This window comes from Typha angustifolia, chromosome 10 (assembly GCF_048772165.1).
Source record: "Typha angustifolia cultivar Huaian chromosome 10, ASM4877216v1, whole genome shotgun sequence".
Lineage (NCBI taxonomy): Eukaryota > Viridiplantae > Streptophyta > Magnoliopsida > Poales > Typhaceae > Typha > Typha angustifolia.
The window spans coordinates 7,339,923-7,363,859 of NC_133248.1; the positions used below are offsets into that span (position 1 = coordinate 7,339,923).

A 23,937-nucleotide genomic window follows, 5' to 3' on the forward strand; every position below is an offset into this window, starting at 1 on the left:
GTTGTCACTATCAATTTCAAAATCACTAATACTAGCACTTTCATCTTCATCTCTATGTGAACCCATAAACATAATAAAATCATATTCTTCAACTGTACTTAGTAGGCATTGGCATATGGTTAGATAATTCATTTGAAATATTTTATTTTTTTCAACAGTACTAGTAGACATTGGCACATGGTCAAATAATTTAGAAAAATTTGTATATAACACCCTGCCTTTTAACTGAATTTACATTTACGCTCTACATTTTTACTATTTGCAGATTGATCTCTATGATTCAATTAATATTTGTAGAAAACACCCAGCTATTAGTTTTATTAGCTTAACTTAACCAAACCCCATGGTTAAGTTAACTATATTAATATGATCACCAAAATACTTTCATCTAATTTACCCAACATATACACAATTTAACTCAAACCCAACCCAACCTAACTCAGCCTAACTTAACCCAACCCAACCTAACTCAATCTAACTTAATCCAACCCAACTTAACCTAACCAAACCTAACCTAACCAAACCTAACCTAACTTAACCTAATCTAACCAAACTCAACCCAATGAATACCCAAATCTATCTTAGATTCTAGAAAACCCTCGATGCGATCATTATTGATGGTGGATCTTCGACTGCTCTTTTCAGTTGAAGTAGGTTGCGCAATCTTCTTACCGATTGTCTAGTTGGCCACTCTCCACCGAAGTTGGTGACGCTCTCTCTCCTCATTAAGTCTTTGGCTAGTCGCATTTTTTCACAAAGGTACAGGTTAGTAATGAGAGGGTTTATTATCTTTCTTGCTATATCTTCCATTAGAATTGGGAAAAGTAATATTGTAAACCATCTTTCCTATTGTCATGTTTCTTATATGGTTCCTACATACTACATTTAAGGATGACATGTTTCCTACTATCGAATTGTAAAACATATGATCCTTTTATTAATTGTATTTCTTGTATGATCCACATAGAGCAATTAAATATTTATTTCTGTTATCTCTATAGTCCATATATAGTAAAATAATTTTTAATTGTATTTCATATGTGGTCCCTCTACAAGAGTTTGTTAATTGTATTTTTTATATGATCCCCATAGAGCAATTAAATATTTATTTCTGTTAAATATTTCTCTGTGGTTCTTATATAGTAAAGTAGTTTGTTAATTGTATTTCATGTGTGGTTTCAACACAACACAATAAATTATTCTGTTACTATTAAAGAGTTTGTTTATTCTTAGTCGTGATTTCAGATGGAAGATGATGTCTCGACAATACGGCTCTGCTATGGTGGATCATGGAAGACAAGTTGAAGTACTTTATAATCTAAATATATTAATAGGAGACACATGACATTCATTGTGGAGCGAGACTGCATAAATTTCATAGATTTGTTGGATTATATTTTTTATCAAACGAAGATGGATAGGCAAGTTGCCTTATGTATATGTTATAGGTGACCGGGTCCAAGGGAAGCATATAATGCTGTATTTTCAGATCATGATGTTCTTAGAATGATTGATTTATGTAAATCTAAAGATCATATTAATATGTTTGTAGTTGGTACTGAGATCCATGACACAAATTCATCAAAAGCCTTGAGAGAAGGACCTTCAAAGTCAGTGGTAGACAATCTAAATATATCTCTAGCGATTTTGGAGATGATGTTGGGGATAATATTGAAGATAATATTAGAGAAATAGATATTGTAGATATTTTGGGAGATGATGTTAAATTTCTCACAAGTGCTTCAGAATGCTCTACTAGTAGTGATAGTGATGAAGATGCTGCTATAAATGAGGAAGAAGTTGATAATATTTTATCTTCTACGGATGATGTTGAACAATTTAGAATCAACACATATGAGTGAGAAGCAGAGAATTCAGCACTTACAATAAAAAGCATGTTTGATAATGTTTATATATTTAGGGATGCCTTTAGGGATTTGCAATCGAACACCATTTTCAAATGATCTATCTTCATAATGAGAAGCATAGGGTAACTTGCCAAAGAAGAGTGCTCTTAGAGATTGCATGCTTCAACTATACATGATGACACACTAATCCAGGTGAAAACAGTGAAAGGGGAGCATACTTATGAGGCTGTCAATATTTATGGAAATAAGATGACCAAAGCTAGTTGGATATACAACAAGATTATTGACTGGATTAGGGTTGAGCCAAACATTTCTACTAAAGTTATCAAGGCTCATTTAAAGAATGCATATCAAGTTGAGCTCGGGTATTGGAAAGAATGGAGGGAAAGAGAGATAGCTTTAGAGAAAATATATGAAAATATAAAAAAATTATTTTAGTTTTTTCCTGCACTATAAAAAGAGTTAAATGAGAGAAACCTGGGCAGTATAATCTAACTTGATGTTGGTAATTTAGATGGATCATTTGTCAAATTTTTTGCGTGTTTCAAGGTATGTTCAGATGAGTTTAAGACATGTTGCAGGCCATATCTTGGACTTGATAGTTGCCACTTATAGAGAAAGTATTTTAGTGATTTATTGGGTGCAATAGTATGGGATGCAAACTATGAGATATTTTCAATGACATTTGTAGTAGTAAATGTTAAAAGTGGGTATACATGGAGGTGGTTTTTAGAATGCTTGAAGGAGGGTATTGAAAATATAGAGAATTTCACATTCATGTTGGATCGTCAAAAATGATTAGATGCTGCTGTCAATGGGGTGTTCTAGGAGTGGAGCATAGGGTGTGTTTTAAACATTTTTATGAGAACTTTAGGGGAAAGTTCACTAGTAAGGTGTACAAGAAACTTATGTGTGAGGTTGCTAAGGCCTATGTCTTTTCAGTTTGGGAGGATTGCATGAAATCATTAGAAGATTTAACCCAACCAGCTAGAGATTGGGTGAAAGCTCAAAATGAGAAGGTATGTTGCATGTGAAGCTAAAGTTTAATGATGTATTGACATTGTTTTATTACTATTATGATGTATTAATATTTTTAAAAGTTTAGTTTAGTCACTATTATAATGTATCTAACCTCTTCATTTTATTGTATGCTTGGACAAGGAGCGAGTATCAAGAGGGTGCCAAAGTTCACTACTATACTAACTGTGATACGGAGTTATTTAATAAGTTTATTTTAGAGGATCGAGCGAAGCCATATATTAATCTTATAGACAATATCAGACAAAAAACTAATAGTTAAGATGGATCACTGCAGAAGATATGCTGAGATGTGGCAGGGCAAACTAACACCAATATTAGCTAAATGTGTCCTGGGTGAGTAAAGAGGCTAGTGGTTTTGGTAGCATCTTTCGATCTGAAAATGGGGAAGCAGAAGTGTAAGGGGCAAATAAGAGATGCACTGTTAAATTGGATGAACAAACATGCTCTTGTAGAAGGTGGCAATTAAGTGGGTTTTCTTGTATTCATGTTGTTGCAGTCATTCTATCTTTTCATCGAAGAGTGACTGATTATGTCAATGACTATTTCACTGTTGAAAGATATATGCTAACTTATACAGAAAAAATAACAGCATTGCTTGATAAAAAGTATTGGAAAAAAACCCATAGATGATTTAATTGTCAATGCTTCTAAGAGAAGTCAACTTAGGGGAAGACCAAGATAAAAGAGGATAAGAGGTGTTAATGAGGAGCGGATGCTAAACGGGGTGATAAAGCTAGTCAAAAGTTATGAACGTTGTGGTGGGAAAGGCCACAACAAGCAAAATTGTAAGGAACCAATAGGACAAGAGCAAGGGCAAAGGGCAAGTAGCTGAAAATTCTAGAAATATCAATATCAGACAGAGTAGAGGGAGAGGTACAAGGGAAACTTCAGCTACTAAGTTGGGTTCATACATAGCTATGAGAACAAGGAGTAATTTAGTCACTAGAGCTATGCATGATTTTGCACATAGCACCCAATAGGTACTATTAAATATTACTTATTTTAGAATGCACATGCTTTAATAATTACTCATACCTTACAAAGTAGGAACTATACTTATTTTGTCTTTTTTTATTTAGGTCATTGTTGGATCCTACACAATATTATTATATTTAGTATTGTTGTGGTCCTTTGCTATTGGATTTTTGGAGTTACTATTTACTTATTTTATAATTTGAACTTGGAGTTACTATTCAGTCATTTTGTAATTTGAACTTGAAATTTTTATTTGGTTTAGCCACTATGTAATTGTACTAAAACTTGGTGTTAATATTTTGGATCTTATGGTGTAATTGTATCAGAAGCTTTGTTAATTCAATGGCTTTGTACCATATTATAATAGCTTTTAGCATAATAGATTATATAATTTTTATAGTATAGAAGCTTGGTTGGTTACAAATTTTGTATGTTTAGTTATAAATGTGGATAATCTATAAATCCAGGTTGTTATAAACTTAGTTTCGTACAACTGTTGTAAAGTTCAGGTTCAATTGTTGTAAAGTTTAGTTTAGTTTTGTATGTTTAGTTATTGTAAATATGAATAATCTGTAAATCTAGGTTGTTGTATGTTAAGTTGTTGTATATTTAGTTGTTATAGACTTAGCTTTGTACACTTGTTGTAAAGTTCAAGTTAGTTGTTGTAAAGTTCAATTTAGTTTTGTAAAGTTTAGTTTAGTTTTGTATGTTTAGTTTAGTTTTGATATTAGTTATTTAGTTCAGATTTTTGCAGGCTTACTATTAATAGTTAGCTTTACAATAATAATAACTACTATCAATAGTTAGTTTTACAACAGCAACAACTACTATCAATCTATAAATTTTATTCTAAACATAAAAGTTTTCAAATTAATACATAACACAATCATTAGTTGATTTCACTAAGATTGTCATTGATACATCATTCATCAATTATTTACACTAAGATTGCCACATATACACTTAATACTATTACCCCGAGGCAAATGCACATAAAGAGCCATCCCATCTATTTCTCTAACATATCCATCTTCAGCTCAATTCTAATTAGCTGGTATTTCAGATCTATCAAGCGAAAATTGATATCGTCACACCATGCGAAATAATCACAATGATCATCCTGCATTGAGACTCTTAATACTTCAATCAAACACCAGTAGAATATTAATCAAATTGCAAATTATACCTTATGTCCAGGGCAAGAGTAAAATCTTTTATGTTTGTTCTACTTCGTATTAGAAACTCAAAATTTGCAAAGACCCTTGCCACAAAGGCAACTAAAATTTTTGCCCACATCATTCCAACTCAAATTTGAGCTCATTGATGATGATATTAACCCTCTTGGGAGCTACAGAAAAAATAAATTTGAGCTCATTAATTATCTAATAGTTATGCCATTTCTGAAATCCATACTTTAACATTTCGAATAGGATGTGGGTTCAAAATTTGATCAGTGAAATTGTTGTAAAGACTAAAACCCAAGTTATGCCATTTTCAAAAATTAAAGCTATGCCATTACCAGAATCTAAAGAAAATATCAAACCCAAGATATAGGAGGAGAAGAGAGAGTTGTAAGAAGAGAAAATTCCACCTTTTCTTGATCTTAAGAAGCTATAGGGGTTCTGCCCTAAAAGAGAGGAAGAGAGAAGAAGTAGAAATAGGGAGGACGAAGAAGAAGAAGTATAAGGGTATTTTCATCATTTAAGAAAATTAATTATAAATTTGATGGAATATTCCCATCTGCCCAAATGGTGTTAGTTAAAATCTAACTCAGAGTGCTTTCTACCGATATTAATTGAATCATAGAGCTTGATCTATAAATAGTGAAAATGTAGGGTGAAAAATATAAATTTAGCTAAAAGGTAGGGTGTTATATACAAATTTTCCAATAATTAATTATGTCTACTATTTTCTTCAATCGTACTAGTAAACATTTCTCTACTTGACTCATTGCCAAATTTACTTTTTTGATTGCGCTCACTATTTGTTGTACTTGCATCTATCTGCAACTTTATTTTATAATGAAATCTATATTAGAATATTTATCTATATGTTGATAAACAAACTCAATGTGCTTATAAAGTGTATACAAACAAACTCAATATTTATACAGACAAACAAATTAAATGTGCTTATAAAGTGCACACCACGTATAAATTAAGAGGACCATATGCTTGAAAAGAAGAGCGAAAAAACATGGTTGGAATACAGAATATTCACTAACCAATAAGCTCACTACATCCACCGTCTCACTAAGCCCTCAAAAAATTCTAAATTCAGGATGTGGACTAAGAGATTTGTATTATAATATAACTCCAGGAAAGTCTACATTTTATAAAAGTAGAAATTTTATAGACAAACCTTACAAACTCTTTGATCTGCTCAATCTCCTCTGATGTTAGGCATTTTGTGTCTTCTCTAATGCTTGAGTACCTTGGCATCCTTGAGAGGGAAGAGTTTAAGAGAAGTTCTATATGTGATGGGAGTGGCGGATTGAGGAAGAAGAGGGAAAGAAGAAAGGAATAAGAAGGAAAGAAGAAGAGAAGAAGATGGGATGAGATACAAAGAAGAAGGGTTTCTCTATTCTCTTTTCTCTCGTTCTTACTTCTCTTCTCTCTTCTCTCAATTGGTGACGTGGGCGATATGACGACATTGGGTGGGGTGCAACCGTGCAAGGTAGACTTATCCAATTGATGGTAGGTAAAGGTAAATAAGTAATTTAATATTTTCAACTACTAAATTATAATATTTTTCTCAAACTACAAAGAGATAGAAATGTAATTGTATGGCTTCTATTAATGGCGTTTAAAAGGTTGTAGCATTTCAAAAGTCTAGGGGAGATATTTGTATGCTTATATTATATGGGGCAAAGTGATACAATGTCAAAGTACACGAGGATAAAGTGTAATTAAGCTTTTATTTAATTTAGTTTTGTTTAATTTAATAAGCTGGCTTGGCAGCCTGAATAGTGATGTGTTAAAATTTGAAATTGGTGCGAAGCCTTTTTATTTGATAATTTGTTTTTTTATTATTAGAGGTGTAATGCTGTTATATTTATTAGTTACATTTTAAACTTTCTAGCTTTAGTAAAGTTTTATTTAATTTAACTATTGAAATTTAATTCAATTTAAATAGTTCTTACTTTGGTCTAGCTCGGCTTTAGTTGAGCTGAGCTGAGCTCGAAAATCAAAATAGGCTCGAAATTAGTTTCAAGTCGAGTCCGAGCTAGAGCCGGCTCATTTAGGCTCAACTCATTTACACCTATACATGAGATTTTTATGAAATTGAGCCAAACCTAAAAAATGACAAGTGCAATTAACCCAATAATTTATTTCTTAATTAGTGATTTGATTTATAAGGTGCAAAATTTATCACATTCCTATATGCGGAGGGGCATTTTGGGCATGAAATGGTATATTATAGGAAGCGGAAATAGCTATCAGCGTATGAATGGACTGAGGGGCGCGATATATTTGGACAAATACAAAGCGGCTAATCCGATAGCCGACCAAGATGGGAGAGCTAGAGGTGTTACGAAGAATGAATCCAGCCTACCAATGGGATTGCAAGCGAGAGAAAAATCTATTAGTATTTATTTTGATGCAGTTAATAGGGGAAGATGAGATAGTGGAGATAACCTTATAGTATTGGTATGTGAAGGTCACATTACGTTCGCAAATCGACGATGTAGCTCATAGTAGTGATTGAAGATAACATTATTCTGGTATTTCCAAATGTCCCATAAGGAGATAAAGAAAAAGAAGAGAATGTAGTAGAGTTCTTTGATGTGAAGAAGAGAGAAACCCTCAAAGAGCCGATTTTTATTTTCCTAATTAGAGGCTAATGGTCAACTATGCCATAGATCCTACAACTTGTCCAAGAGGGAGACAATACAATTGCAATTGAAGAATAGGTGGGAGATAGATTCCTCCCAAATAGGGCAGGACCTCTCAGGGCCAAGACCTAAAGGAACTAAGCATTGTGCAAATAGAGAGCTAGTTATATATAATTTATAGAGGAAAATCTTAATCTTTGGTAGAACCATAAGGGACAACAAAAGCTTCCAACCATACCAATAAGAACTCTCCAAGTCAAGCTCACAGAGAAAGATATAGATGCTTTTAGTTGATGCCACTCGTTGCAGGTGGGGCCACTAGATCCAAGAATTTAGGGTCTCAAGCAGAGAGGTAGACTCAACCCAAAAATGAGCTCACTTAAGGAAGGACCACATAAGTTCAGAATCAGGTCTGTTCAGCTCATAGTGACATCCTTCACCAAAATGGATCCTGTGATTAGATCCATCTTGATATATGTTGGCAAGTGAGTAATAGGAGAATGAGGCTAATCTAAGGATAATCAAGGAAGAAGGACTCCCTATCATAGATTATTTAGCAAAAACCAACTCGAAAGCTAGGCACATCGTTGGGAAGAAGATGCCACCTAGCAATAATGCCTCGATGACGATGGCTCTGAATAGGCCCATATTTGTCCTGAACCAAGGTGGTTCAACCATCCATCTCCAAATTTAAGGTATCAAGCTTATACTTGGTAATATGCGAACAACGAATGAGCCTTAGATCCTTGACTTCCAAACCCTCTGCAGATGTAGGATTGGTCATATTATCCCACCCAATATAGTGGAGGTTTTGCCCATCATCAAGCGATTTAAAAACAATGAGTGGGTCCAAGTGGATGTTGTGAAGAGGTGAACGAGAATGAAATTTATGATAGAGTTAATAAGTGTGAGGTGACTACCTTGGGTTAGAGCAAAACGCTTTCATCCGGCTAGCCCTCAATCGGGAAAGGAAATATGCATAATCTTTAGGAAAGTGATATTTGAGAGAAAATTTGAGAAGCCAAATAGGAGAAGAGAAAGGGGTTCATGCAAAGGGTGAGCCATATTTGATGAGAAGAGGAGGGGGGAAGGCGATCAGGGATGAAAACCTCATAATTTCAGATATACAAAAAATATGAGATTTACTTTTAGGTTATTGTATGCTTATATTATTATTAATAACATTTATTTCGGAATAATGCCCCTATAGCTCAGTGGTAGAGCGTCAGTCTTGTAAACTGAAGGTCCGTAGTTCGATCCTGCGTGGGGGCATTTGATTGTTTTTCTCAATAATAATTATTTTTTATTTAATTCTTCTACTAAGAAATCAATGGCTATTCAGTTTCCACTCGACCAAATACCAATTCCTCTCTTCTTGTTAATCGTCAACTAGCCTTCCTTTCTTCATTTGTGGATCTCTCTCTCTAAACTTTTCCTTTTCTTGCTATCAGAACCATGGCCGGCGAGAAATGGGCATATCTTCTAACAGCTCTTCTCCTCTCCTTATCCTCTACAACCTCCTCATCTGATGAGGGAACCGTGATAGAGGTGGAAGGAGGACCAAACTCGGTGGTGTGGGTAGTGCAACTTTCCGACCTCCATTTCAGCGTCTTCCACCCAGAGAGAGCGTTCGATTTTAGGAGGTATGTGGGCCCCGCCCTTTCCATGATCAACCCGTCGCTTGTCCTCATCACCGGCGACCTCACAGGTACGCCATCTTGGCTCCTTGTTTGATTTTTGTGATAAAAATCGTGTTTTCGTATCTGGATTACGATTTGTTTTACCAAAGATTCACCTTTTAAGCTTGGTACTGCGTTCCTTGTAGTAATGGCAACAATTTTGTATTCGGTATTGGGTGTTGTTTGTCTATTAGTAATGACGCTAGATTTAAATTGATTGGGTTTCTTCCGTTCTATCTAGCCTTGTATGATGTAGGAGATGGAGTTGAATACTCTTGAAAAATGGAAGCTGTTTCCTTCGTTTTATATTTTAATTAGTCAAGAGTGTTAATATGGAATTTTGAATACATATCCTTTTGTCATCAAAGGAAATCTCAATTAGGTTTAATTGCAGGCTTTGATGTACGCTAGGTGATTTCTATCACTGTTGTCTAAAAAATTTGATGTTACGGCATTAAAAATCAAATGCAGTAGATCGATCTAAAGTAATGAAAGCTAAAGCATGGTAATGAAAATTCAAATTGTACTCAGCTTGAATAAATTGCTAATGATAGCTAAAGCATTCGTAAGGATAGGTGAACCTTTTCCTTGTTATCTGGTGAAATAAAGATGCCAAGGACAAATGGCAAAGAGTGTTACAAGAAAGAAAAGGAAAGAAAATATTGTCTTTAAAAATACTGGTAGCAACCGGTGCTATGGAGTTTTTTTTTGGGTTAGAATATCTTTTGAATTGCTATTTCATTCTTGATTAGCTGGACACTTCCTTTTAACAAATTATTCGTTTGCAAACCAATTTCAAATGTGAAGCTCTACTGGAGTGCATCAAATATTCAAATGCATGCTACATAGTGGTTCTCAATTCGTACGCTGTAAGGTTCCCCATTTTTGTTATCAATGACTCAATAGACCCTCCTTAATTACAATTCCTATCCTTTGTTATCCCTCGATTTTATGTCATTATTTGAACTTTATGGGCTTCCTTAATGAGGTTGATTTTGGCTTATGTTTTCTACCAACACATCACTCTAACCAGAAGTTACTTTGTCCAATACTTTTAGACTGCTTTATTCCCTTTTGAAGAAGGATTTGATGCTAATGAGACCATATTATAGAATCTTTAATTCATGTTAATGTATTGCCTTTTCTTTAAGAAGTTCCACCACACTTTAGTGTTGTTTGATGTCTGCAACACTGATTGAGATTTATTGAAGTCATACCTTTTAAATGAGATCACTGTATTTTATGTTTTGTTCCTAGCAGTTTCATGAAGACATTCAAGTCACCCTTCTTTTTATATAGGTGTAGTATACTATCATTACTGTCACTAACTCACTATCACTATCTAACACTTTATTGAAAATAGGCTCTATTAGAAAAAACTACTTTAATTTGATAAGGCTCACAAAACATTGACCAATTTTTTCCAGTTGCTATCAACCTGGCACAACTGTTTAGAAAATGTTGTCCTGTCTCAAACAAAAGGAAAAGTCAGGTAAAGGATGAACTTGTTGTGAAGTCCAATATATAATTGGTTGGTGGAGTAATATATCATAATGGTTGCACTTGTGGATTTCCCCTGACAGCAGTGCACATAAACATGAGTGACACATAACATGCTAGTGAGATATTGTCACATATACTGGGAGCTCCCACATGTTGAGTATCAAGGTGCATCAGTTCCACATCAAACTGTGTTGGCTTATTCTAGTTCTGAACCTTTCCAACTTTCTCATCTTTTCGCTCTTTATACAAGTTAAAGAGAATCAGTTCATCTTCTCATTCATAGATGTGGCTAGGTATAAGCAAGTTTGAATGTACGTATTGTCATTTGGTAGGGAAATTAGTTTGTTCATTCATAATAATGTTTATTTTGAAAATCAATTTTTGCTAAAAAAATGGGTGGATCTAGTAAAATTACAAGTTTTCATGTATAACTGGCAGCACAAGACTCATTTTGACACGAATAAAGGATAAGTTATTCTCCACTTATATATATACTTGCTCGCTACTTATATTTGTGGATATGAATACTAATGCTAACAGTAGTAAGTACAAATAAGTAGAAACTTACAAATGTCCCTAGACTTGCTTTAAGTCATGTAGAGTATTTAACTATGAAGCACGGATACGGATACGGGATACGGATACGATACGATACGGATACGGGGATACAGCAAATTCTCAAAATACAAGATACGATACGTCTAGGATACGGCAATTAAAAAATTATATAAAAATATTATATTCTAATGACAACTTATACATAATATTGCATTCAATATTTTAATACATCTATTATCTACATAAGCATTTAATAGCAAAAATGAGAGTAATAGATATCAAAGACAATTAGACAAAGAATACATCAACATTTAACAAATAATGCACCAAAATGAGAATAGTAGTATCATTGCATTCCATACGAGAAGAAATCTGCACAATCGAAGAAAAAAAATTCAGACATGCAATACTTAAGTGATCATACAGAATTAATTAAACTGTAAATAAGGCAAAGTAGAAAAGGAAAAAAAAATCAAAGAAGAAATCTGCACAATCGAAGAAGAAAAAAAATTCAGAGAAGGGAGAAAAAACTGAGAAAAAAAGGAAAAAAAACTGAGAAAAGTAACTTAAAACAGAATTTAAGAAGGGGAAGGGGAAGAAATCAAATGAAAAATTCAGAGAAGAAATCGAGGAAAAACTGAAAAGAAATTGAAGAAAAAAAAAAGCTAGTTTGTCGAGAGAAGAAAAAAATAAACAGAACATACCTTCGTTGAGAGAGAGGGGGGAGAAGGGAGAGCGGTGGCAGCGTCGGTTGGCTTGTCGAGAGAGAGAGGGAGAACGAAAAGCGGCAGCGTTGTCAGCTGGTTCGTTGAGAGAGAAGGGGAGAACAGGGAGCGGTGGCGTCGTCGTGGTCGAGAGAGAGAGGGAAAAGCGTCGTCGAGAGAGGAAGGGGAGCGACGTTGGAGAGAGAGAGAGAGAGAGGGAGAGCTAGGGCACGGTTTGATTGATATCAAATTGGGGGTGGAATTGGGGGGTGGGGGGTAAGTTAAATTTCTTAACGGGTTTAAAAATTAAACTCACCCGATTGCCTAATTAAACCCAAAACGTATCCAAAACGTATCTGAAACGTATCCCCAACGTATCCAGCCATATCCACCCCGTATCCAAAAATAAAAATTAATTATTTAAATTTAGGATACTCCGAAAACGTATCCGATACGTATCCGGCCCGTATCGGATACGGATACTCCACCCCAATTGGAGTATCCGTGCTTCCCAGGTATTTAACAATCAAAAGAATCCGTGTCAAAGCATGCAGCTGGTTGTAGCTACATGCCAGCTGAGCCAAGGATCTTGCAGCATCTGGGCTTATAACATATTGTGCCAATAGGTATTGGCATATTGTTGTCCGTTTGCACCTCAGCAAGTAAACCTGATCGAAGTGAGAGTGATCTTCAATTGTGACATTATTGTGGGATGCCAATCAGTATGTTAATGGAACCTTCCAAACTATAGGAGATCAAAAATTTTCACCAACTTTACTTTGAGAAGAGAATGCTATGTTTCATCACTGGAAAACACTATTTCTTTTTCATCGCAAGTATCATTTAGGTGTAGTATTCTCATCTTCCCTTTACATTGGTTGATTGGTTCCTATGAGAATGCATTGAGGGAAGCTCTCTCCACATTGAGATTAATTTAGTACATACTACATAGTGGTATGAGGATATGAAAAGTATTTGGATTGCCTCAGAGCACCTACAACTACAAGTACATGCATGCTAGTTCTCATCAATATTCATACAACTCTCCTGTCTTAGAGCCAAAAGCAAAAAAGAAGGAAACCTAAGGAAGCTTGAACTTTGTTGGATGAATTCTTTGCTCTTTGACTAATGTCATTATGCGCTCATGATTTTGAAGTCAATCATAGTGAAATTAGTCATGCGAACTTGCAAAGTCTATCAATGCTTGAAATAGTTTGTTATGAGAGGAACTTCCGTGAGATTTTCTCATTAAGAAAATATATGTATATATCAACGATGGCTACGTTAAAAATTGTTGTGGATAGGGATCTTGTAAAAACATCTTTCGAGCATGTGCTATTATTGGCATGGGGTGTGCAGACCAGCACGTCCTTGTGTGGCAATAAAAAATTTAGGATATTTAGAAATATTTTTTAGTTTTTTGGCATGTCAATCTTTAGTTTTTTATTTAAATATGTGTATTAAAATCTACATTGTTTTTTTCTTTATATTCTTTTTGTAAATGACCTATTTTATAAAAGATATAACAGTAGTCAAATATAAATATAACACAATATAATTTGAATATATTCATTGAAACTAATATTAATGATTTAACATTCCATAATGTGATTGAATATTTCATAATTTAAATGAACACATAATAACATTCAACACATTATATTAATTGATAATAGTTTGATAATTAAAACTAAATATCTAGTTGAGTGTAGAATGACGGGGAGGATCAAAGACTTCATTTGTCGGCACAAAAATAGCATGAGAGTGTTGCTTTTATAATATTTAAAACTTATTCACTAATAGTATTGCTCATTGTAACATCTTACATAGTCTTTATACAAATATGAATTTTATAATTCGTCTATAATATGATATTGATATTCAGTATGTAAGGGAACGACCAGCATCGGCATACACACCATAAGCATATATAGATTATGGATAGGGAGTATAATAATTGTATTACTATCTTGTTATTTATTGAAACACCAAAACCTCCAAATACACGTGTAAACCGTGTGGGTAAATCCCCCTCACGCGGTGCATCACATGATCTGTCAGTACAAGGATTTCACAAGGCACACAACAACACAATTTCACCATAAATAAACTCAACTATAAGAGTCCGGATACAAGTTCCACAGGCCACAACAAGCCTTCCAAATATACATCCAAAATACAATGCTAAAGTCCAAAATACAACATCATCATAACGCCCTCGTAGGGGCTTAATACAACTAATATACATAGTGAAAACGAAAAGCAGCTACTCCTCGTTACCCGCACCTGCGTCCCCTAGTTCTGAAATAATGCCACAACGAGGTGGTGAGCTTATAGCCCAGCGAGTAGGATCCATACAATATAAAATAATGAAATCACATGCGTATATCCAATGTATGCCTATATTTGCTAACAATAACAATATACTTGTTGAAATGACTTACCATGAGTTACTAAATCAATACAATTGATAAAGATTACCAGTCACTATCCTAGAATATGCTAGTTCCTAAACGTATCACGATAAGTCCACACAGATATAAAGCTTGATACAATCTCTTATTCGTACACATCTCAATCATTGGGTTTACATGTTATGCATAGTAATAAAATAGCAGTTTAGTCATCTCATGCCTACCAAAGCATTAATCATACTTATCATCGCTCACCGAGCTATTCACTACACAGGGTAAATACTCTCAAGAAACAATCATCCATCACATAATCATCCATCATCTCATACATCGAGAGGGGATATATACACATCTAGCGGTAATGCCACCTACACGTGTATGGCGACACTACAAGTGACCGGTTGTCTGTGGCCATTAGACTAAGGACCCCGGTCGTAAGCCCATATCTCACTCTCTCTAAATCATCACCGTCCTCAGCGGGAGAATTGGGAGCCCTCGGCTCATCAACAAACGTCCTAACCTTGCGTCGTCGGGTACCGCTAGAGTTATATCCCCGCCTCACAATCATCTTCTTCTATCATCATAATCTAGTCTTGATTATGCAGTATAACTATCTGAATGCCACACAGGCTCCCGACCTCAGGTGTAGGTCGCTAATAGTATAGTCATATAAAATACACTCTACCCTTAATCCTGGGCTGAGTAAGGATACTGCCTAGTCAAAATCCGACTAATCATGATAGATGGAAGTGGTGCAGTATCTATAAGTGTATAAAGCATATCATAGTCATTATGATCATTACATTCCATATTCACAACAAATATACATCTATGCAAGGGTATACCATACAGGATACATGTAGAGCATTATCACATTAATGCTTATACTACATTAACATTCTCATAGTATTATGATGAGCAAGTTATTAATAACTGCATATATAAAGATATAACATGGTGTACTAAATGTATGCATTAATACCGACATTTTCTACAGTGTCATGACAGGTATAATGACTGTAATTATATTATTCTAGATTTGTATAACTCTACTCACCTGGGGGGTCTCGTATGGTAAATCTCGTCAGCTAGTCGGCTCCTCCGGAATCCCAAAATCCCCCTCACGTGATGTCAAATCCTAGTAATTCTGCAAGTAAGCCGTAAGATTAGTGAACTAATAGAATTAATTATCTTATTAACGCATTTATGTTTGGCAAATACATGAGCCAAGGGTCTCTTAGAGCGAGTCTTATGTTATCCTAAAAATTCACATGATACTAAATTATCATTACGAGGGATCGGACTAATTAAATCAGGTGAAGAAGATAAACAGGGTTATAAGGTCCAAATGGCCCCAAATGGGCTAGGCTAGAGATATTGGGTTAGGTTCAAACCTAACCCAATAGGCAAGGAGGGCCTTGGTGGGTTGGGGTCCAACCACAGCCCACCAAAGGCTTGGCTGGTGGGCTGCGGTCCGTGGGCTGCGTCTGACTGCAGCCCACCAAGGGGCTCAGTGGGCTGCGTCTGATTGCAACCCACCAAGGGGCTCAGTCTAAGGGGGTGTGGAGGGTTAAACAACCCTCTCCCCACCCTCCCTCGGTATTTCTCTTTCGAGGGAGGAGACGAAGGGAGAGCGGAAAGCCCGAGGGGCTGCGACGCTGGCGGCGCGGCACGAGGCCAACGGTGCCGGCGGTGGCACAGCACGAGGTCGAGAAGGGAAGTAACAGGGGAGAAAAAGGAGAAGGGGAGGTCGGCAAGCTCGGCGGCTCCGGCGTCGGCGAGAAGAGATGGAGAGAGGTAGTGAGGTGGAGAAATGGCGCGGTGTCGAGGAGGGGAAGATGGGGTTTAATGGAGGTGGGAGCAGGGTAGCGTGCACGGCAAGGGAAAGGGAAGAAGGAGAAGAGAGGACGTGGGGGTAGGTACCTGTGACGCACGTGCTCGGTGCGTGTGTCACGGGATTTTTTTTTAATTTTTTTTTTAGAAATTAGGGTGTTACATTTATAGACTCAAATTTTTTCCTCATCGGATTGTAATCATGTTGAGCTTACGATTGTTCATTTTCTTTCTTCTATCTCTGATAAATTCTACTTTGCGGTTGATTGATGAATAAAATTATCATTCTAATAGAAATATACATAATAAAAAAATGACTAAAGTTAATTAATGATGATTGATGGAAATAGGACAAAATTAAAAAGAGGGCTCTACATGACATATTATATTAGTTAAGAAAATGACTAAGATTGATTGATAATGATTGATAAAAATAGGAAAAAGTAAAAAATAATATAGGTTTCACATCAGCATAGCTCGACATGCAATTATGCTATTCGGCATGGCTTGGCACACACACACACACACATGTGTACATATGGTATGGTGTCCCTTAGTTAAAAATTATAATACAAAGACACAAATACATCAACAATGTTATTAGTATATACGCCAACTGTTTTGCCTATGCATATATATGTATATAATATAAAATATTAATATGTAATGGTGTGGTTATGCGAGCCCTAGTCTATGGCATATTAGGCATACTAACAATCTAGCAACTATAAGAAATTTTGATAATTTCTAGGAGGATTTCTTATATCTATCTTCAAATATGACTATGTTATATAATCTTTTTCTACGTTGAACCTCATCCTAAGCATAACATCAGATGAGGCCTTCTTAAAATTCATCCTTTAAAAGGTTGCCTGTGGCGTTTTATGCATTGTTGTTTTGGAACTTGCAAGTGGCAACATCCATTCAGGTTCGGTTGCACAAGATGATTTAAATTATGGGTATAATACATTTTATCAATTTATACTTATGTCCAAAATCACTTCACTCTCCTTACAATTTTTTTTGTACCAAATCGGTTCCTGTATACTAAAGTGAAACTATTAGTTTTCATCCTACTTAATGGAACATTTTTCAAATTACCGTAATGCCTATGTTATAGTTATTATACAAATTGATTGGCGAGGAATAGTTTATGCATTTTGATGATTTGCTATATTTGTTATATTTGATATAAAGGGATGTTTTGGTAATTTAGTGGGCTCTATGAATTTGGATGGATTGTCTAATTATTTCACTTTAGTTATAAGTACATGATCATATTGATAAAATAAAATTGTAAAGTAGGGTAAAATGATTTTGGGCATAAAATATATTCAACCTTACATTATAATATGCTATTTTGAGAGATCACCACTAACTGATAGAATAATTTTATGTAGTTTTGACTCTATATGGTGTTCTTGAGTTTTATTTCTTGTGATCTTGTATATGTTGAGTAGGGGGATAGGCTTTTGTGATATTAATGAAATTGCTGTGATCTATATTCACAAAGAGTCCTGATTTCTCTTATCAAAAGACGTAAGAAATGGAAGATTGAGCCATGTATGCTTTTACCTCTTTATATGAAGCAGATTACTTTAAAAAAACTGATTGTTTTATAATATATATATATATATATATATATATATATATATATTATTATGATCAGATGGAAAAAGCAAAGATTTGTTGACAATGAAACAAGAAGAACTAGAGTGGATGGATTACGAAAATGCAATTAACGATGTTGTTGAAAGGAGTGGACTTCACAAGGAAATTTTCTATGATCTACGAGGGAATCATGATAACTTTGGTGTACCTGCTCTGGGTGGTGCATATGATTTCTATCAGAAGTATAGCATAAATGCAAGATTAGGGCGAAACAAGAAGGTTCAGTGTGTAACTTTACAGGTTTGTACTTCTAAACACAAATATTATGCTTTTACTTTATCTTCATTGATGAATCTCAGATTGACCATCTGATGCTTGATACCGTAGTGATAAATATGTGACCATTTCAAGTAGTAGTAGATGATTTCTACAAGTCCCTATTTTGACGATGCTTATGGGTGACTCACTGACTGCTTGCAGGAGTGTTTTTTATCAGCTTTCTGTTTATATCAATCTGTTCTGTCAACTTGAGGAATATGTATACAACAGCTACATGGAAAAGTAAAGTGAACAGTGGATCATGCTTGCAAGCATGTGCCACAATTTGGAGGTTTTAACTTTTTAACCAGGTCTATCTCCTTAGAAGATGTTATAATAAACTCATAAAAATATACTGCAACTATCAAATTCAAATAACAGATGATCTGCAATTATGCATTTAGTATGAGTGTTGTTTTTAGCACAGCCTACAGTGTCTACTCCTATCGTTGTTCATAATCGAACCTCAATTATCTTCTGTCAGATACCAAATATGACAAGTTCAATATATCTTAAATTATGTTTATTACTTGATTATTTGATCTTGTATTTGGTTCATGAGAAATATATAATACTCAAATAATTTGCAAAACTAATATTGCTTGAAGCATCTAATTTTCTGGATTTTCATGATGTAACTTTAGTAATTTTTCATGCAATGTGCAGATTAGTGGCTGGAAGAATCTCTTTGTTGGATTTGATAGCACAATGGATATTGGGCTCCGAGGCCCGACCAATCTATTCGGGCATCCAACTGACCAATTACTTGCAGATATAGACAAGATGCTGTCACGGTGGGATGCTGAATTTTCAGAATTGCCAGTGACAAAGATCGCTTTTGGGCACTTTCCTTTGTCATTCTCTGCATTAACAGATACAGGGAAAAATCTCGAAGATATGTTTCTAAAGCATTCATTATCAGCTTATATATGTGGGCATCTTCACACTAGGTTCGGAAAGAACTTAAAGCGTCATCACAAATCAGAGAAGCATTATCTATTATCAGGACAATATTATCAATTTAACCTTCACCAAGGAACTCCAAGCACTGGGTATAGTGGGAACTGTTCTGGAAAGAGAATACCTATCAATGAATTCTGGGAGTGGGAGATGGGTGACTGGAGAAAGAGCCGAAGCATGCGGATACTGGCAATTGATTCTGGCCAAGTCTCATATACAGATATAGATTTCAGGTTTGGATCTAAGAATATAATAATATTACCTACCTTTCCCTTGGACTCACGGTTCATGCAAAAGATTTCATCTTCCCATGATTTCAAATGCCAGATGAATAGACCTTCATCTTTTAATAACGTTAGGACTCTGATATTCTCGAAACACGAGATTGTATTAGTTTCAGCAAAGATATATGATTCTAGGCCTGGAAGTCTTCATTTGGTGCTAGATTCAGCAATGAGCAAACTTGAAGAGAACAGAACTAGAGGAGATATGTATGTAGTCCCATGGAATTGGAAGGCATTTGAAGACCCATTGCCGGACAGATATTGGCTGCAAATTGAGGCAACAGATATAACAGGAGAGATTTGTTATAGCCAATTGAGGCCATTCTCTATTAATGGTCTAACTGCAAAAGTTAGTTGGACATGGAAGGAGTTTTTTGTAATGGGTTGTCAATGGGCTTCAATATATTATCCTGCTCTGTGGTCTGTCCTTGCACTTCTCTTCTCGTTGCTTCTTCTTCCAGGAGCTTCTCTCATATGCTTTAAGAAACATTTCACATACAAGTATCTAAATCCTAGTTTTAGTGGAAGGACTGTTTTTGAACGTTTACTTGATGGATCCTTCTGGATCTTAATAGAGCTTTCCAAGATGACTTTGGTTTGGTCTGGAATTTTCTTATATTTGCTATATTTGTTATTCTGCCCTTGGTTTTATGGGTATGCTATTACTGAAAGTAGCAATCTCACTTACATGACTTACAAAGGTTGGGTAATTACAAATTTCAGTAACCGTACTAAAGTTGTCCATGGCGGAGTGCCTGATGTCATGGTTATTGTTCTGCCTCATCTTTACTATGTGGTTTTACCTTCAATTGTGGTTATAGCTGCCATGGCTGCAGAAAGAACAGCATATCGAGTGCACTTTCTATCTCTATCAGGGAAGAAGAAAGATGATAACAATAAAGAGAGCAAGAGAAAGAGACATAGACATGTCAGTACTTGGAGAAGTCGTCGGATAAGAAAATTCCTTTTGCTGGTCTGTCTGATGATTTTGTGGAAACATTGGAAGGTACATCTTTTAGTCCTGTTAATTTCACATTTTCTTTCATGATAACATATCTCTTTTTACAAGGTATCTCATAACGTAGGAGTGTCTCCATATATATTATATCTATGTTTACAAGATTCTAATTAAACTTGGATTAATACTGAAAATTTTAAGGTACATTAAATGATTAAGCTATTTTTAATGGTGTGATATATTTCTCTTGACAAATTACAGATTTGGCATACAATTTATACTCTTTTGGTTCCTCGGTTACCTCTTTTAGTTTAGTGCTCAAGATAAAATCTCTTTATTGTTTGAACTTACTATCATCATATGATTAAATTGCAGCATTGCAGAGCTCTGGTGAAGGCTTATAAGATGAACCCATTTCTTCACTCCCCCATCTATTGTCTCATGGTTCCAGCACTCTTAATATTTACGATCTACAGGACTTCAGCAATTTAGTAGTTGGTTCATGAAAAGCTTCAGCATGAGACCCATTCCAGTTATATTCTGGTCGCTTAATTTTTGGAGGAGCATAGGCGCTCTGCTAGATCAAAGAGCAATAATGCTTAGGTCTCATCACATTGAAGGCCTGAGACTCTGAGAGGCAAAAAATAATGCAAGCTAGACATTGTTGTCTCCACAGTAGTCATTCTGATGCTGCAGAAAATGCTACTTGAGATAATCTGATTCAAATGATAACGGAAAATAATAATTAAATAGAATGAATGATTGCCACGTTATCTCCCTTTTTTCTTCTATTTATCGATGATTTTTTTTTGTAAATATTCATTTTAAATAACTTAATAGTGTTTAACATTTTTTCATTGAAGTGGTAAAATAATTATTTCTGGTTAAATTATTTATCAGAATTTACTGGTTTTATTGTGTGAATTGCATTTGATTCTGAAAGCTTCAGATCACTGTTTTCCCTTCGAAGTTACAGTATAGAGGTTGGCCTGGATTCAAGAATACAGAGAGGTGATGTGCATGCTTGTTGGTTTGTAGCCTTAGTCTCAATATTGCTACTGAATTGATGTTGCCAAATAGGAGATAAGTTTATGATTCTAAATTGTATGGTAAGTGGTGTTGCCTCACCTTTAAATGTTATATTTTCTTCTAACTGAATCATTTCTTTTTGCTGTGATCTTGAAATGGTAGAACTGCAGAAAAATAGAAACAGAAGAACTCAACGCTTTATTCCATGTTAGTTCCAATGACATAATTCACCAATAATCACCACAAGAGCAGGTGCCATCCTCAAAGTGGTGGAACCTATTCCTATCCCTCACCACAATCTTTCTCCTAGTGATCTTTGAAGTAAGCTTGATCATTGAATGGCAATCATTGCACACTCTTAGGTTCTTGACGACTCGAATAGTCATCCCTGGCTTCGTCGAGATCAGGCCAAAGCAAATTGCAAGTCTTTCGCTATGTATAGTTAGAGCCTGTTCCTTCTCAGCCTCTTCAATGTCCTGTAAGATGACATCTTTTGCTGGAGTATACCCTTCCTTTCTGAGAACACTGTTAAGATCTTCTAACTTTCTATAGATTTCATCTCGGCGAGGGTGTCTAATGTCTCCAAGTACGAACTCATGGATCTCATTTTCCACTTCAATGGAGCTGCATCCTGGTTCTTTCTGAATGCCTCTCTCCCTCATTTTGGCTCTTATCATTACTGCCTCATTCCATTTACCAAACGAGGCATAGACATTGGAGAGAAGAACGAAAGTCCCTGAATCTGCTGCTTCACTGTCAAACAAAATCTCAGCAACTTTTTCTGCTAGCTTGAGATCTCCATGGACCTTACAAGCACCCAACAAAGATCCCCATATAACATGGTCAGGTTTAATCCTCATCTTTTCGATGAACTCATATGCTTCTGAGAGACGCCCAACACGTCCGAGAAGATCTACCATGCAACCATAATGCTCAATCCGCGGTTCTAAGCCATAATCCTTTGCCATTGACTTGAAGATCTCAAATCCGTTTTCCACGAGCCCCCTATGGCTGCAAGCATTCAGAACACCGACAAATGTCACGTCGGTTGGTCGTAGACCTTTTATGATCATTCTCCGGTACAATTCAATTGCCTCACCACTTCGTCCATGCATGGCTAGCCCTGCAATCAGTGAGTTGTAAGAGACAACATCCTTAACTTCCATTTTTTCGAACACTTCTTGTGCTTCTTCCAGACTTCCACATCTTGCATACATATCAATCAGCGCAGAACCCACAAATGTGTTCAGTCTAAGGTTGTACTTCGAGATATATGAATGGACCCATTTTCCAAGCTCCAATGCACCAAGTTGAGAGCACACAGACACAACACAAACAATGGTAAACTCATTCGGCCGAACGTCCTCTCTCTGCATTTCCCTGAACAGCTCCAGTGCTGTGCTCGCCCTTCTGTTCCTAGCAAACCCATCAATCATTGCAGTCCAACACACAGTATCCTTATCTACCACCGCATCAAAAATTTCCTGTGCATCTTCGATCAATCCATAGTCGGAATAACACGAGATTAAAATGGTTGCAGCAACTGCATCTCTCTCAGGCAATTCACCGAACACCAATCTGGCATCACTGAACTCGCCAAATTTACCATAGAGCTCCATTAATTTCATGCGAATGGGCCGTTCGGATCCTAACTTCAATTTAAAAACCTGACCATGAATCTGCTTTCCCAGTTGCAAAGCCATCTGAAGCACACAGGCTTTCAGAACATAAGAGATCACAATAGGGTCAGGTTTGACAGCTTCCCCGACCATATAGGAGTAAAGTTCGATAGCATCGACATAACAACCGACATCAATCTTGCCGCCAATGAGGGCGGTGTAGTGATAGACATCTGGGCTCTTTATCCTGCCAAAGATCTGCGAGGCATAGTCGACGGCCCTGAAGGCGGAGCATAGGCGAAGAATCTTGAAGAGCAAAAGGGGGTCTCGATCGACGCCGGTTTTCAGAATGGCGGCGTGGATTTGGGTAAATTGGTTGATAGTCTTGCATCTTTGTAAAAGAGGGATTACTTGTTTTGGGGAGTGGAAGGTGGTGGTCTTCTTGCTTGGCTCAATGGAATTTGGGTTCGAGTGAACGTTGGCGTGGGCCTTTGTATTCAAATTTGGAGGGAGAGAGGTGGCAAGGGCTAAAGTGGAGGGAAGCATTGTGAGCTATGGTTGGGTTGCTTGAAATAGAACCCTTTTTAAGTAGGAAACCCAAAAGTCCAATAAATTCTATATAATTTGGGATTTTGTTTTTTGATTCTAAAGAATCAATTGGTTGGAATTATAAGCGACGGTATTTTAATAGATACTGGTGGATTTGGTTGGGTTCCAGTAAACTATAATTAAATCGGATGATTTGAAT

At 35.9% G+C, this 23,937-nt stretch overlaps 2 protein-coding genes and 1 non-coding gene across 3 annotated transcripts; 2 read left to right on the forward strand and 1 right to left on the reverse strand.

Annotated features, from left to right (window-relative positions):
- Positions 1-8,919: 8,919 nt before the first annotated feature.
- On the forward strand, positions 8,920-8,991 carry TRNAT-UGU (transfer RNA threonine (anticodon UGU)). The gene has a single exon. It is a non-coding gene; the product is annotated as a tRNA-Thr (tRNA).
- LOC140769228 (putative metallophosphoesterase At3g03305) lies at positions 8,982-21,319 on the forward strand. Its single transcript, XM_073109867.1, has 4 exons — positions 8,982-9,427; positions 18,080-18,321; positions 19,006-20,589; positions 20,917-21,319. The coding sequence occupies exons 1-4, from the start codon at positions 9,175-9,177 to the stop codon at positions 21,031-21,033; spliced, it is 2,196 nt and encodes a 731-aa protein (XP_072965968.1). The 5' UTR covers positions 8,982-9,174; the 3' UTR covers positions 21,034-21,319.
- Positions 21,320-21,759: 440 nt separating this feature from the next.
- Positions 21,760-23,735, reverse strand: LOC140768412 (putative pentatricopeptide repeat-containing protein At5g59200, chloroplastic). The gene has a single exon (XM_073108675.1). It carries the CDS (start codon positions 23,733-23,735, stop codon positions 21,798-21,800), a length of 1,938 nt encoding a protein of 645 aa, XP_072964776.1. The 3' UTR covers positions 21,760-21,797.
- Between the last annotated feature and the right edge of the window lie 202 nt (positions 23,736-23,937).

Bases quoted from the DNA above. Each gene is read 5' to 3' on its own strand.
- LOC140769228 (XM_073109867.1), top strand. From the start codon at position 9,175: ATGGCCGGCGAGAAATGGGCATATCTTCTAACAGCTCTTCTCCTCTCC. The intron at 9,428-18,079 runs GTACGCCATCTT...TATTATGATCAG, and splicing joins CATCACCGGCGACCTCACAG to ATGGAAAAAGCAAAGATTTG. The intron at 20,590-20,916 runs GTACATCTTTTA...ATTAAATTGCAG, and splicing joins TTTTGTGGAAACATTGGAAG to CATTGCAGAGCTCTGGTGAA.
- LOC140768412 (XM_073108675.1), bottom strand. From the start codon at position 23,735: ATGCTTCCCTCCACTTTAGCCCTTGCCACCTCTCTCCCTCCAAATTTG.